Genomic DNA, 16,743 nt, shown 5'->3' with positions numbered 1-16,743 from the left:
ATGTATCATAATACCATCTGGCATTTGCACCAAACCTTAGTGGCCCAAAACTCCATTCTGTTCTGCTCATCTGAGAGTTGGGAAATGTGCTGGGAGCTTTTACCTGGGTTTTAAAACACTCATTTGTGTTTAATCCATCTTGCAAATGTTTCTATATTGTATTATACCAAACTGTGTGCAGGGGTATACAAAAAAATAAAAGTTATCTGTAATTTCAGTGGGCCTACAGCCCTTTGAAGCTTAAGTTAAAAGAAGAGGAAATGAATATTTATTGTTCTCTTTGTGTCAGCTCCTAAAAGCATATATTATTCTGTTTACCTCTCATCACTCTGAGGTTGCCATTGCCCATCCCTCAACTGGATTTTTTTTTTTTAAATCAGAAACGAAAACTCAGAGAATTGGAAGAACTCATCCTTGGTCACATAGAAAATAAGGGGTGAAATGTGTTTAATAAATACCCTGTGCTTGTTCTTGTTTATACAATGAAGCTCTTCTCATTCCTTTCTAAAGGAATTTGCTGAGAACGGTCAAGGAAGACCCTAGAAATTCCTTTTAAGTGTGGGAGAAGGGGACTGTTCCTATTTCAGCAGGAGAAATATCAGAGGAGAATGAGGGAGAAGAGAGCTGACACAAGGGCTCTTCTTTTGCCCCCCCTCACCAGGCCACCCCATTTACTCTGAAAGGAACAGTCTACACTGACTAGCATGGCAGCATTTTCAGAGTTGAATGGTCTGGGAAGAGGACTGTGGTTAGGCTTCCTTCTGTTCTTCTGGGAAGGAAACTGAAGCTAAAAAGAAGGGATTGACTATCAATGCAACGCAGATAATTTAATGATTAAATATTCTGTCCCCATGGCCTACTCACCCTGTGTTCACAAGTTGACACGTCTCCAAAGCATATTTCTGCATATGTTTCCACTTACTAGGTTATGCCAGAAGCACACCCCCAAAGGTACATGGTCAGGATAGGGAGACTGCAGAACAGGGCTACCCCAAAACTCAGTGCCAGGAAGTAAACCAGTGCTAATTAAACTTCTGCTTTGTGCCATACACTGTACTCAACACATCCACACATCTCATTTTATTAATCTTCACCATAATCCTTTTGGTATAAGTATATCCAATTTTGGGGGATGACAACAAGTGTCTGAGAAGTTAAATTTGCCCTATCTCACCTGGCAGTTAGTCATTGGTAGAACCCATATGTGAACTCAAGGTGACTACTTCCTACTCTTTTCCTCTGCATCAGGCAGTCTTCTAGTGTTTGTCATAGCAGGTAAGCACACAGAATTTGGGATCTGAGAGTCCGGCTACAGAGTAGCTGAGAATGCTCTCCAGGAATCTTGGCTTTTATCCTGCCCCCCTTGCAGAATCCAGCAGGTGTCTAGGGTGGAGCATGTTTGTGTGTGGAGGTGGAGGGTGGGGGGTTCCTTCCCTACAGCTGGGGAAATGTGCTCACAATAGGATGATGCAAACAATAAACAAGAATAGCTAGTATTTACTGCATGCTGGTGGACATCTGTTAAGGAGCCTATGGACATTGTCTTATTCAACTCTCACAATGACATGAAGAGGCAGGTACTGTTATAATTCCCATCTACAGATGAGAAAATGAGCCTTGTAGAAGTTAACTTGCCCAGTTAACTCAGACAAGGTTTCTAGTTAACTAGGAAGTAAAGAACCTTGACTCATACCTAGACTGTCCTCCGAGACTTAACTTTGCTACAATGCATGTATGTGCAGAGCAATTATTCTTTCTGCACCCAACAATTCAACTGATAAACCACAAAAACCTTTTATTTCTGGGCAGTTAAGCCAAATAAGTTTTATTGCCTAACAGCACCACTCTTTTATTTAGAGAGCTGCCAACCTGATATAACCTCTCTGATTTTTGGTGGTTATTCATTCATTCAGGACTTCTGTTACTTTTAATTATTTGCTTGACCTTTGACCACTAAAAAGTTCATCTGACCACAAAATATTTTCTTAATGTAGAAAACTGCCAACAAATGCCAAGAGCTCTAGATCAACAGAGGCAGACATGCTTGAATTCATATCTATAGAGCTCATAAAATGTCTGCCTGTCCTTGGCATTTGTAAAGAGACATTTATGACCCCAACACAGTCTTTGCTATCATTGTATTATTGCTAACATACCAATCTTAACTTGACCATCAGCTCTGATATTTCCACTGGTAAAGAGTAACTAAAGCTTTTCATATTTTCTTCATTACTGATACTATACAAATCTTATCCCATTTAAGACACATCAACAAAAGAGGCTTTTAAGAGGCTAACACAATATAGACCCTCAGTACTTTTCAGTACAGAAAGGCAACAGAAACTTTCCATAGTGGGCAGAGCAAGGGGCCTTCAAAGATAGCAGGAAGCATGTGTATTATGAAGAAAGAGAATTTCCTCTCTCCAAAGCTGGAGAGTCATTTTCCAAGAATGTTCTTCTCTGAAGATGCCTCTGCATAGGGTCAGTTTCTTCTTTGGTAACATCAGATTCAGAGAAAAAAATCTTTTGAATTTTTAAGTTTTCTTCCACAAGTTCTTTACTTAAATCTCTTGACTGAGTTCTTATTCTTTTGTGGTGGTGTATGGATTGCTAGGCAACAGTAACATGGTGGCAAATATTTGAAAGGACAGAAAGGAGGGCAGTACAAGTACGACGTTGTTTTGCTTCTGGTCAGCATTTCCCTATAACATTTGTACATGTGAGGATTGCTTCTGCTGCACTGTTCTGAGGTTGAGTCTCCACAGTCATAACCCACTCCACACATTGGAACTAGGGATGAAAGCTGGTCTCTGGGTACTGGGTCCATATTACTAGCATATGAAAAGATGCTTAAGACTTTGTCTCTACTTCACATGATTATTTTTCTCTGTCTTCATCCCACCACCTTTCTTTGAATTAGTGTACACATTCTAGCTGTTAAAAATGTGTTTGTCTTTGCTACAAAGTGGGCTGCAACTTAGATGAATGCAAAGTATGGTTACTGAAATAGTAAGTTCTCAAATGAGTTAGAGGTAATTGAAGATTATGTTTAACAAGCACAAAGAATCAAAGTAAGTTGGTCCATGAAAGTCCACTTGCATACATAAAACATTTTCTCAATTTAAAACTAATGAATGCCTACTGGAGAAAGTGTGAAAATAAGGAAAACACAAAAAGAAAATAAAATTCATAAAACCCTATCACCCAGAAGTAACAGCTATTAACAATTTAATGCATTCCCTTTTAATCATATATGTTAATAGCTGCATGTCTAAATCTAGAATAGCACCTGCTATGTTGTAAACTTCATAAATACGTGTGGTATGAGGACAAGATGATTTGTGCACTGAATGTGACCAGAGTCTGTTTTGTTTTCCGTTACTGTGAAAGTTCTTTTAGTTACAGCTATAAACATTAATCTGTTGTAAGTTACTGCTGCTTGATACTTGATTTCCTTTAGGTGTTTGACCTTGAGAACCTGCTCTCTAGACTTATATACCTAAATATGATAGTACATGTTAATAGTGCTAATAAATTGATTAAATTTGTTTTAAATATATAGCAAATTTGTTTTTAATCTGTAGTGTGACACCAGAAGGAAGTGGTAGCATGGGGTGTCAGAACACAGACCCTAGAATCATCCACATACGGATTCTAATCCTGGCTCTGCAACTTCCAGCCTGTGTAACCTGAACAAATTATTTAATCTCTTAGAGCCCTAATTTCCTCATAGTTAAAAATGACACAGTAAAAAGCTACATCATATAATTATTGTGAGATGAAAATATGTACAAGGAAAAAAAATCAGATAAATTTGAGTTAGCACATAGAGGACTCAGAAAATTCTTTTAAATAAATCATGGTTTATCATGACATTTTAGTTCTTGTAAGTGAAAAACCCATACTTTTATAAGGTTAAATGGTAGCCTGGCTTTTTTCCCCCAAATGATATCATGCTAAAAGACAATAAATACTAAAATTGACAGTGTTCCCTCTTCAAATGGAAACACTAGGGCTGATATTGACTGCTCATTCTGGCTAAATCTACACTTTGGAAAATTGCTGTCATTTAAATCTTCTTCTCGTTGTTTGAGTATTCAGGAAATTTCTTTCCTCAGAGCCTCCCAATACTTGATTTCTGAGTAGTTGCTTCTAAAAAGATGAAGGCCCTTTTCTCCCCAGTTTTTGGAAATCAGTTCGCCGCCAGTGATGATAATTGTCATTTCTAAGCTTCTCCTATGAGGAACAGGCTGTGCGATGCCCTTCTACCTGTATTGTCTCATGAAATCGTCACAAACACTTTAATGAAGTAGAAGTATTATTCCACTTCCTAGACTTCTCAAACATTACCTGCATTTCATAATGAGTGAACCGAGTCAGCTTGTGAATTGCTTGCTCCCTGTCAAAAAGCCGGTTTGGTAACTAGCTTTACTAAACATTGCAAGACAGGGAGAGAGAAGACAGTCACGTCCATCCACTGGCCCTGGTATTGGGAGGGGTCCTGAGGTCGGCTGGTATTGGGGGGTCCAGAGGCTAAGCTGGGGGGCAGTCTATTTTTTCCCAGCCCATCCTCACCTTGGTGCGCAGAAGGCGGTGGAAGCCAGGCCTCTACCTCTTCCTCTCCAGGAGGCTGAGCTCCTGGAAGACTCGCACGCGGGTGGAAAAGAGCCCTCCGTGTGTGTGGTCGAAGACCACTCCCAGCGGCCGGAGGAAGCGGACGCTGCTTGCACCGTCAGCTTCAGCACCAGGTCCGCGCGGACAGCGACGAGCATGGCGGCCCGCCCCACCCTCAGCCCCCCAGCCACTTCCTCGACCGCCTGCAGGTGCCAGGTCGAGCCGGCCTGCCCGGCTGTCACTGGGATCCTGCGCCGCTGTGGCCGCCCCAGGGCAGGGCGACGCCCCTCCGGCCTCGACACACCGCCCGCCTTGTGGCCTTTCTCGGGGCCCTTAGGGGTGTCTGCGGGGAGACGGCCCGAACACACAAAATGCTCCAGAAGTGGTTGAGGATGAGTATAGCCCTTCATCCGGCTGAGGGCTCTGGTCACCCTTGGAGTCTGTCCTTTTGATGTCACTTCTTGAGACTTTCTAAAACCCCTTAGTGTATCCCCTGCTTTATTTTGAAATACTTTTGTCTGGGTTTGTAATTATGTAGTCTTTTGATAACTTTGTATTTAATGCCGTTCTCCAGCTGTTTTTGTTCTTCATGGGTGTTCCCAGTTCTGAGCACAGCATAGATCTGTGTAACCCAAATGAATATAGCAAATTTAATAACAGTGTTATCTGCTACTTGTGAAGCTTCTCCCAAGCACACCCCCCATCACCACCACCATCCTAGTCTTTTTCTTAGTTTAATAAAATAACTAATATTTGTTAAATCAACCATCACCAAAAGCAAATTTTTTAACTCTGTATTTTTAAATCTAACAATTTTCTATGGTAAATATTATGAACCCTCCTGTATTATTGTTTTACTTTTATTGATTTATTTACAAATTGGGAAAGTATTCAGCAGGGTAAAATGACTTGCTCCAGGTCACAGAGCTAGTGGGCATGGATGCTGGCGTTCGAACTCAGGACTGACTGACTCCAAAGTTAGTGATATTGCAGAGCATGCTGCCTCTTCAATTTGTATGATTCTCTTAGAAATCAGCACCAGAATTCAAAGTATCTAAAGTTATTCCTACCCTTTGATGCAAATTCCACTTCTGGGAATCTGTCTTAACAGGGAAAACACCTCAAGTAGAAACAAATAATAATCACCACAGAAATATTCATTACAGCAGCCTTTAGAATGACAAATCCAACACTACGTGAAAACAAACTCACGCACACATTCTCTCTCTTCCTTTCCCCCTCTCTTATTCCTTCCCTCCCCTCCTCACCCTCTTTCCTTGCCTCACTCTCTTCAACATCTTTTCTCATCACAGCTTATCATTGTTTTCCTTGATTTGGCACACTGCATCCATCTGGAGGGGAAGAACTCTGCCAGAAGCCCTAAATTCACTTTGTCCCAATTCAGCATCTCCAACAAAAAAAGAGTTTCATTGCCCCCAGTGCCAGCCAACAACCACTGGAACATTCTGGTTGGCTTCACTTGGGCTGTGGATGCCTCCCTGAACCAATCTCACAAGGAATAGAAGTGTCAGCCCTGTGTGTGCATGTAGTTTTGATTATTAGTGCATATTCAATTTGGTGTTTCTTTGCAGGAATTTATTTAAATCATGGCCCTTTTTGTGGGTGTCATTTTTGGTAAAACTCAATGGTAGTAATCTGTAAATGCACATAACTTCCATATGTAATTAAAGGCATAATATTTTCTTCTTAGACTCCAATGAATGTCTTGCTCTCCACTTGTGTGCTAGGTTGTAATATCCTTGCATGTGAGGCACCATAACTTACTTCCTTTCTGTACATCCATATTGCCTAGCATGGGGCTTATTTGTGCATAGGTACCCTTTGAATTTCTTACATCAGATGAAATTAGCTACCTAACTAGCTAAATTTGTGGGCCTCTTCATTCATTAGATGTGTTTTATTTGGTGAAGAAATGAAAGTTTTCACTGATTTGAGAGCAAAAAAGACTGTATCTTTATTTCTAGTTCAATAAATGCTATTCAGCAATGCTAGGGAAGCGAAAAGAACCACTGAACCTTGCAGTAAGTCTGCCTTCCAGTCACTAATTTGAGTCTCTATTATTGATGTGTCCTTTAACCTAATTGATTTTGACATTGTACCTCATTTAATGATATGGATGAAAACATCTGTGGTAAGTGGACAAATTGATGTCAGTGTTGTTCTTCACCCAGACAAACTGTAGATCCTACCCTTGACTTTTGGGTTAAAGGAAGCAAAGTGTTCTGGAATCCATCACAGACTATCTTTGGTGTTATAAAAGAGAGAAAGGAAAGAAGGAAGGAGGGAAGGAGAGGGAGGAAGTCCAGATGGAGTCATTTGCCTCCCAAACTAAGACTTTATTACAGTTTCAACCTAGTCCTTGTATGTAGTCTTAACAGTCACTAAGGCATTTTCTGGTCAACACCAATGAGGGGACATGTTGCCTGAGCCTTCTCCATCAGGCACCCCACCACCACCAAAAGAAGAAGATAAGGTAATTTACATAATATTACCTATACTTCCCCCTAAGGGAAGATGACCTTACCTGAAACAATCCTTTCTTTTCTTTTTCTGTTAATTTCTTGCCCTGTCCTCCTTCCTATCAAAACCTTCCCTTTGTACAGTTCCTCACAGCATCTTTCTACTTGCTAGAGGAGATGCTTCCTGATTCAGAAATTGCTCACTAAAGCCAATTAGATCTTCAAATTTACTTGGTTGAATTTTGTTTTCTTAACACTGGGCAAATAACTAAAGCTTTAGGGCCTTGCAATCAGACTGTGGTGTGTGGTCTAGTATGGTTGATTTTGGAAGCTTTTAGAAATGCAGAATCTGGGGCCTCAGCCCAGAGCTATGGCATCTGCAGTTTAGCAAGGTTCCTAGATGATCATAAGAATAAAAAAGTTTGAGAAGCACTGCTGTAGAGATTCGAAACAGCTGCCTGGTAAAGCTTGTAGTGTCCTGACTGTCCGGCTTTGAATATAAGCCAGGGATGACAGTCATGTGATACAAATGTTGATGTCCTCCTACCATGACCTGTGTGAGAGACACTGCTAATTGCTCATGGCGTGCCCCGCCAAGCTTCAGGACGATTCTTCATACTGTATAGTCCAGGCAACTTTCATGAAGTAGGAAAAGTTGACCTAAGAGATAAGACCTATTTCTCACTCTTGCTGAAGACCAATTGTCGTTTGCTACATAGTGGCTAACAAGAAAAAGAGAGGAAAGGAAAGTCTAGGTTAGTGAATAGAGTAGGTGTGACTTGGTTGATATTGGCTTAGCAATAAAGTCATGGGTTTGACACTGGGAAAACCAAATAATCTTTTAATCTACTCTTTCCAATCTTGCTGTCTCCCATGTTTGCTTTCTAACTCATTTTAAATGATTTCCCCTCACTCGTCTTCATCCATTCCTTTGAATTAAGCTTACTCTCTTGATCTTCCAGGTTGGGGTGCTTGGGAGGAGAATCATCTTATCTAACCCAGCCTCCTAGGGACACAAACTCTGACACTGACTTGTGTGAATCTGCTTGTCTTTATTCAGCCTTTCAAGAACCTCAGACTGAATGGCTTGTCAAGGCGAATTGTTTGCCCCAATTATCCCAGATAAGGGAAACTGGGAGGATGAATTGGAGTCAACTTCCACTGCCTACGTGAGCAGGCTTGACCTTGTCACAGCTCTCCCGTAGTTGCTAAGGATGTAGGATCTGAGTCACAACCCCACTACCTCTGGCATGTGATTAAGGGCAAGTTACTGCATCCCTCTTCAGTGTATTCTTCTGTGAAATGAAATAATTCTAGAGTCTAATTCCCAGGATTGTTCTGGAGATGAATGAAAATTACATGAAATTCAGCACAACACCTAGAATATGATGAGAAAGAACTACCTTTAATGTCTACTCATTTCATCATTGTCATAATCTTTAAGGAGATTATGATTGTGTTGGAGTAGGGAGTAGACCAGGGCCAGTCAAAAATAATTTCCAGTACAATTTTCTTTTTCAAGTTTGCCTTCTCCCTCCAGACTTTACTCTATTGTCAGGTAAAATTATTCTCCTAGTACTTCTAAATCACCAGTTTGATAAAATCCTGGGAATTTTTTCCCTCAGACTGTGCCAAGTTGGATATAAGCCAACATAGTTTGAATAACTATAATCAGCATCCCAATGCATCCACATTTATCAGAATTCAGGCTTTATTATTGTACAATGAAAAGAACTAAAACTTAATTCCAAGCACGTATAGTTAAAATTTGCACAGAAGGATGTTCACAAAACACATTCAATATTTAAAGAAGAGAAAAGACCTTTATTTGAAGGACAACATATACTTAGAATTGTTGGCTTCTAAGAAGCCCATTTCCCCCAAACCTAAACTTTGTAATTTCATATTAAGCCATGAAATTATGTACACAATCTAGTTAAACTATTTGTGAATAGCATTCGACAGAATAGAATATTGCATAGACATGTCTCCAGAATAGTATTATTTAAATCTCATTTTCAACCTCCAAAGATAGACTGCCATAATAGACTTAAATAGATGATTTTGAAGTATATGTAAATATATAAAGTATGCAAAAAAAGGAAATTAACATATAGAGTCCACCCTCAGTTTCATCAAAGAGGTTAAGGATGCTAAAGCAAGGGAAAAAAAAAACTTTTTTCCCCCTATTTTTTTCCCCATACATTCTGCCACTCTGTTCTGCCTTAGGGTTAATCATTCAAGTCAGAAATTGTAATATAATGCTGGGAGTGGAAAGTGATCAAATTATGCTGACTTACTATTTCTTTTTAGACCCTTGGCTGGACATTTCCAAAAATGGGGTATGTGTGTGGTGGAGTTGAAAAACCAGTTAAATCAGAATATTTCTGAAACATTCAAAGCCTGATGTGACAGACCAGATTAAAGTCCCACCAGGAGATGCAGCAACTCAAAGAAAGGGTAATGGTAAACAAGGTGCCATGGCTAGGACTAAGCATTGGACTGAAAACATTTTGGATTATATAGCTCCTGGAATCTCTGATTTAAAGAATTATCATCCATTAAATATGTGCTACAGTTTCAAGAGAAAATCTTCCAGGTAACCTAAACTTTATTTTTTTTGGCTTTTGTATTTTTAACTCAGACCTGTTCAATACAAGTGAGAGGAATTAAGAAAGGAGAGATTTTGACATCTGTTGTGAAGCAGCCACCTTAACGGTGTGCACATGCTAGATCATTATTTCCTAATATGTCTTACCCAGTGGAGGGCAAAATCACAATGAAATATAGTAGCAAAATTGGCTAAATCTTGTATTCCTATGGACACAGACTCCTGTGTGACAATTTTGACTCATTCTTGGGCACCATCAGCGTATACATCATGACCACTCTTGCTTGGAAGACATATTTGAGAAGGATCTACTGAGGAATGATGAACTCACATATATACCTCTTGCTGCTACGACAGACCTCGTCACTCCATTTGCCCTGAGCTGACTGGGAGAACAGTGCACAGTTTTCCTGCTTACCACCATTAGGCTGTGCACGGTCCCAGTTGAGGAAGGAGATGGCAACTCCATTGACATCAACAAACTTGCCTTCTGTGACCATATCGTTGATGCCCAGCCAAAAGTCGTTGACACCGGGCAGACTCCTTTTACCATAGTCTCGGAGGGCATTGATCTCATCAGAGTTTCTGGGGATAACCAGAGTCCCTCCCTTGGAAATGCAGTCTTCATTAGCTTCATGGAATTGCTTCAAGCCCTCTGAAGGAAGGTAGCATTTCTTGTGAACTTTTGTGCCTCGGAGACAGACTGCAAAGATGCAAAATTTGACATATTAAGATGCTTTTTGAGTGTAATACATCCAGGACTGGAGCTGGCAAATAGCAGTAAATATTTGTGGAATGAATGATGTGTGATGATGACAAGTTAACATTGGAGATTTTGTTTGGGTCAGACACTGTGCCCAGCACTTTACATAAATGAACTCATATAATAATCACAACAATCCCAAGAAGTACGATTTTATCACTCTCATCTTTACGTATCAGGATACTGAGGCTTTAGAGAAGTTACTTGTAACAATTTAGCATGTGAAATGTAATTTACATAACATATAAAGTCACAATTACATATATATGCTTGCTAGTTTTTGTAGCTCCATTATGTATGTGCTGAATTTCCTTAGGACTTTGCAATTGGATGATATTTCATTTCTATTAAAAAACAAACAAAAACTAAATTCTTTAGTTTGCATGTGGAGAGACTGGTTTTCAGCCCCGATAATATCATTTAAGTTATCTAGAAAAAAACAAACATACAGATGGTTTTAGGGCAAACCTTTGGAAAATCAGGCTCTGACATTTGCTAGCTGTGTAAACACTGGAGGAATTATTTAAATTTCCCTATGCCTCAGTTGCCTCACATGTCAAATAAGGATAATCATAATGGCGCCCACCTCATAAATTGTTGGAGGATAAAGGTGTTAACGTTTATAAAGAATTTATAGCCCCTGACTGTGGGTAAAGGGTTAATGAAACTTTCCTCTTTTCTAAAACTCTTTCCGCATCTGAGTGCACATTTAACTTTCTAATTCTGTAACCTGGAAACCTAATAAAGGGAATGTGTCACCAGTGTCACCAGGCCACATTGCCTATGGTAAAAATGCCCTTGAACTGGTACTACATGGTGTCTGGGAGTTGTAAGTCCTGGATAGGAAGCCGTAACTGTAACTTCGGTCTTCCCTGGAGGTGATAACTCCTGTAATTGGGCAGGTCTCTTGGGTGACTCTCAAAGCGCTGCATTTGGAGCTGGTGTGTGAGGTGTTGGGTGCTGGGGTTTGGAGCCTTGAAAGGCAGGGCTGTTTCTGAACCCACCTAGCGTGACTCTCATTTCCTCTTGCCTGGGAGCCAAAGAGAGTGGCTCCTGGACAAGAGCTGTAGGCTGCTGGGAGCGCCATGAAAGACAAATGGCAGGTGCTGCCCTTCATTGGCAAGCTATGCTTCCAACCACAGTCCTGTGCACATCTGATGCCAGTTGTGGGCAGAGTGAGTCCTGTGACCCTGTGTTTAGTTGGACCTCCACAGGCACTTAGTAAACATCTAAGGAATGCTAATTCTTTTAGTTACTACTTGTTTCAGTTCTGTTTCATTGCCTATTAGAGAAGAATTATGAACAGATTTTTTAAATGCATTTTGAATCATTTCTCCTGAACACATCTCTGGTTTGTCAAGGTCTCTTTTAAGAAGAGGTCACCTAACTTGACATGTACTCTGGGTAGGGTTGGAATTGCTGGCAAATCACAATCTCTTATGCTCTCGCTTGTGAGACAGGCGCCAATGAGATGGGGTCTCACCTGTCTGCAGGGCTTGCATCTCCTTCAGGGCATTGACTTCTCTCCAGAGCTTTTCAATTTGAGTCTTCAGGTCTCCATCCTTTTCTGGGATAGTTGAGGGTGGGATGGGATAGGAAGAATGAAATGCACAAAATTAAAATAAGATAAAAATGAAACTTTGGAATCCAGAATCTGAGGTGTAGGTGGTTTTGATGTAACAACCCAGGGTACATGAAGAGTAAGCACTACATGGAAGTGAGCTGGCCAGGAAGGTTTGTGAGGGCTTAGGCTGTAATACTAGAAGGTCCTTCTGTGAGGTGGGGCTCCCATCTCTGGCTCCAGCCCCATCCTGGGGGACTCTCCCTCCATCAGGCTTCGGATCCATTGACTTCCAGATATGTGTTAGAGCAAGGACCCTTTCCCCTGGGTGCCTTGTGCCTGGAACACACTTGCTCCAGCTCTTGTCTGTCTCCTTATCGAGCCTAAAAATCTCCTCTTCTGAGAAGCCCTCTCTGATTGTCCTCTCTATATCCCTCTGGATAATCTCTCTCCTTGAACTTTTATTTTTCTTCAGAGCACTTTCTTCAATCAGTAATGATTTTACTTCATTTATTTAATTTCATCTGTTTTGTTATCCCTGGTACTCTTGTTGCTTAACATGATGTTTGGCATATAATAGGTGCTTACAGTGTTTGTTGAATGAATAAACAAAACTCCAGACCTGATGAGGATTGTCTTAGAGATTGACAGCTTGTGAGCATTTCAAAGGCAAAAATTGCAATAAATCATAATAATAAAAATTAAAAAATATTAAAATCCACCATACACTGCACTAGAAGCCTAATTCTTATGAAATAGACACTAAGTGATAGTGATCCCCAGTTCACAGAAGAAGAAATACAGGCCAGAAGCCAAAGGTCACCCAGCTGGTAAGGTGCAGAATTGGGATCTGACTGTAAGTCTGTTCTCTTCTCATCCCTCTGATCTGTTTCTGCACAGTGATTGCCTTTACCTGCTTGGTCCCTTGCACATGACCTAGGACACAGAAGATGCTTAAAGCTTGATATGAACTGTCCCCAGCTGTGTCTTCATGGAGATGCCATATAGAGAGACTGTGTGCTGTCCTGCAGGTTTCAGTATGGTCCCAAATCCAAACATGCTGATTCACCATCCCCTTAAACATGTGCTTGGCAAGCCAGGTGTTTCCACATTTGGGTTAGGAAAATGCCTTCTGGTGTATCCAGGGGTGGATCCCCTTGCTGTTTCACCTGATACTGCTCATCAGTTCTCAAAGCATGCAATAGCTCAGCTCAGATATACAGTAAAGCAAGGATTTCCTCAATGGGACCATTCAATCCAGGATAAATAATAAGGGCACATTCAGGATGCAAAACCATGGGCTACTGGTGGCCAGACTTTAAAGATTTCTGAGGACTTGCTTCCAAGTGACAAGTTGTCAGCCACACAGATGTCACGCCTGTCTCTCTCAGCTTCCTGTACCATTTTATCTAAATAAGAGGCCTCCACAGAGAAGCTGTAGACATTGTAAGAAACATGAAGACACATGAATTAATATTAGGCTCCTGGGAGATCATTATGGAAGTCACTATCCAGGTGGCTTGGCTTCTGCTTCTATTCTTTGTGACAAATGTGGATGTATTTTGTCTACAATGAATTCAGAGAGTAACCATTTCACTGTAAAAGTTATATTTTATTCATTTCTACAATACATAGTTTGTTGAGACATACAAAGCAAATACCAGAGAAATCTTGTTTTTGAAGTTGAATCACCCAATTGCCATTTTGAGTTTAAGAAAAAAAAAGCTCCTTTTTTATTTTATTATTGCTGTTCTCCAAAAGTAGGAACAAAGTGAAAAAAACAGGTGTAGAAATGCAAAAATAATTCCCAGAAGATATGACCAGTATGCATATGAAAAATATCTCAACCTCATTAACAATAAAAAAATGCAGATTTTACAAAGCTTCTGTGTCTTGGTTAGGTTAGTAGGACTTAAACCTTTGATATGTTAGGTTGTCAAGGTGTGTGAGCTTGGGCACTCATACAGAGGAGGGGAACACGGGTTCTGATGCCATCATTTTGGGAGACAATTCAAAAGTGTGATTAAAAGGGTATGTGCACAAAGCAGTTCACTGAGACTTTGGATCAAAAAGAGCTTGATTAGAAACCACACAGTAGTTCATCAAGACAGGACAGAGAATAAATAAATTGTGTCCGTCCACATGGTGGAATATTATGCAGCTGTTAAAAGGACTTAGGTATGCCTTATGTTGGTGGTACCCAAGATTTTATAGATGAAGTAAATTAATTTGCCTGCCCAAACTTTATATAGCCAATTCTCACTTTGTTAAAAATGTCAACTTTTAATGTACATTTAAAAAATGGGAATATTATCTCCCAACAGTTAATAATGGATAATATCTATGGATTAAGAGACACAAAATAGCTTTCACTTTTGATTTCATAAACTTTGGTATTATTTTCTGGTACTTAAAATATTTTACAAGGGTATGGGTGAGTGGGGAAAAACATTTGGCCAGGTTAGGTTTATTGCTTCACCTACCGTAGAATCTATTTTCTTGGACCTATTGGCAAAATTAGCAAAAACTGCTTTGGGAGGATGATATTTAAGAGGTGTACTCATTCGGTTATAAAGCACAAACAAAAGCCCGTGTGCGAACTTGTGTGTGCATGTGTGTGTGAGCTCTGTATGACCTGAACTGCCATCACCTCAGAAGCAACCGCACAGCACACACACACCACAGTCCCATATTCACCCTCCTCTCACTTCCCTCTGGGTGGTCACCCCTTTGCCACTCCCTCCCAGTGGTGAAGAAATGCTGGCAATAAGAATCTGCCACATCACTGGGCATGTTCTCTCTCGCTCCTTCCCCTGCCTTCCTCTTTAGCAATATACTTTATCATTCATGACAAATATTTTAATCTTTCATTAAAAGAGGCCATAGGGAAGTATGATAGTTTTATATGGAAAAAAGATTCTACTTAGAAAACCTTGCACCAGACCTCAGTTGTATAAATAAGTACCCCGAGAAAGGGCACTTTATAATCATCAAAACACTACACAAGACAAGCCCCCTTTGTGTCCACCAGCCCCTCCATATTGTGTCAAACCAAGACTTTAACCTTGTTGGTGTCTTTTGTGTGCTTTGTTACTAATGAGGTGCAATTGTTAAGGAAGTAGTGTCATAATATTTACCTTGAAATATCCTGATATGAAAATGATTCAGAGGATGAGATAAAATACCACCCCATTTTTCCTGATGCTCTTTCCTTTTGCTTTGATTTCAACATATTGCAAAAAAAAAAAATTGCCATTATCTTTGTTCTTTTATTTTTTACCTTCTAACCTGATTCAAGCTATCCAAACTTTCAAGATGGCTTGGAGATTCAGTTTTGCATTAAAATACCTTCAAAAGCTATATGTCTTTCCATATTGAAATAGTATTAAGTTCAATTAAGTGGGAGGTTTAATTTCCCTATGACATGAGAAGGCTTAATATATATAGTATAGACTGTCTTATATTGCCAGGGATGTAAAAATACACCTACATGATAACCAGTGACAAAACAGAAGCCACATTACTAGCAGCTTTACCCCCTGCTATATATATAATAAGCTTATATTATCTTACAAATATACTAGAACAGTTACACAATGTCTACTAGTGAAACAGTATACTCTATTATAATCAATCTGTTCTACTTGATCCCTCATTCATAATACCAGATATCCATGTATTCAGGTTAGCTTCCTCAGAAGAATATTCTGCATGTTTAAGCCCACCTAACAAAGGATATACGATACAGAAATTTTTTATGAGAGCTTTCTTTATTCTGGTTTTTAAAAAGTCCTAACACATGATTCCTTTAAATATCAAACTGTCCCAGAGAATTAGAAGGTTACTCAGTCCCCTGAAATGCCATACCCACATGATGGCGTGGCACAGTCACCAGGGACAGGGTCCTGGAGGAGTTTGGAAATGAAGTTTGCCTAGTCCCTCCCCACACTGAGCAAGCCTAGAATTTTCCTGGACTGGGAAGCCCCATACCTTTCACTCGGCGTTTGCTGTGCTTCCTGGCTTTGAATTTGGATGGGTGGCTGGTGGTCTGGTCCAGGAGTAAGGTGATAACCAGGAAGTAAATTACAAGTCCATTCTTTGCCATGGCTCTTGGGCAAGCCTGACGGCCAGTTTACCAGCTCCTCTGAAGTAGCTCAGGCGCAAGTAGACTGCTCAGGCACCTCTTGCTCTGGAATGCCCGGGGCCAGCTTTATAAAAGTGCACTGTGGAGACTGGCTGGAATCCTGCTGACGAAATGTTTGACTGTCTCTGCTGGCCGCAGCATGAGGTGGCCCCTTGTTCTCATGTCTCACGTTAGATGTTTTTAAAAAGTCTCTGTTTCCTACTTGACTTTCCTATTCAGAGTATATCAGAGTTAACTAAGGGACTAAGGGCTTGCCTCCTTTCTTTTCTTTTCTCTTCTCTTCTCTTTTCTTTTTTTTTAAATTTAAAGTCCAGGAAGCTTGAGGTCTCCCTGTGAGGACCTCGATGTTTAAGTCTTTGATTTGAAGCTCTGAAGTCCCCCTAATGTTCTGGGAAATATATTCAATTCAGTGTTCAGGGCAAAAACAAATGACACACACACAAAACTAGGAAAGTTACTGCGTCTGTGTGTGTGTGTGTGTGTGTGTGTGTGTGTGTGTGCGTGTGTGTGTGTGTGTGTGGTGCCAGGGTACCACTTAGGTATCTCTACACACTCATGCATCTACACAGC

The 16,743-nt window shown here is 40.3% G+C and overlaps 1 protein-coding gene across 1 annotated transcript; it reads right to left on the bottom strand.

Moving 5' to 3' along the window:
* Window positions 1-8,854: 8,854 nt before the first annotated feature.
* On the bottom strand, window positions 8,855-16,213 carry CLEC3A (C-type lectin domain family 3 member A). The gene is made up of 3 exons (XM_036909329.2): window positions 16,020-16,213; window positions 11,952-12,035; window positions 8,855-10,408 (listed from the first exon to the last, which is right to left on the bottom strand). Exons 1-3 carry the CDS (start codon window positions 16,132-16,134, stop codon window positions 10,014-10,016), a joined length of 594 nt encoding a protein of 197 aa, XP_036765224.2. The 5' UTR covers window positions 16,135-16,213; the 3' UTR covers window positions 8,855-10,013.
* Window positions 16,214-16,743: the final 530 nt, after the last annotated feature.

Source organism: Manis pentadactyla, chromosome 15 (assembly GCF_030020395.1).
Source record: "Manis pentadactyla isolate mManPen7 chromosome 15, mManPen7.hap1, whole genome shotgun sequence".
In the NCBI taxonomy this organism is placed as follows: domain Eukaryota; kingdom Metazoa; phylum Chordata; class Mammalia; order Pholidota; family Manidae; genus Manis; species Manis pentadactyla.
Note: the sequence above shows the minus strand (reverse complement) of the source record. Positions and strands in the feature narration are given on the sequence as shown.

Excerpts from the sequence above, each read along its gene's own strand:
- CLEC3A (XM_036909329.2), bottom strand. The coding sequence starts at position 16,134 with ATGGCAAAGAATGGACTTGTAATTTACTTCCTGGTTATCACCTTACTC. Across the intron at positions 12,036-16,019 it reads CAGCAAACGCCGAGTGAAAG|AAAAGGATGGAGACCTGAAG; the intron begins GTATGGGGCTTC and ends CAACTATCCCAG. Across the intron at positions 10,409-11,951 it reads GATGCAAGCCCTGCAGACAG|TCTGTCTCCGAGGCACAAAA; the intron begins GTGAGACCCCAT and ends GCATCTTTGCAG.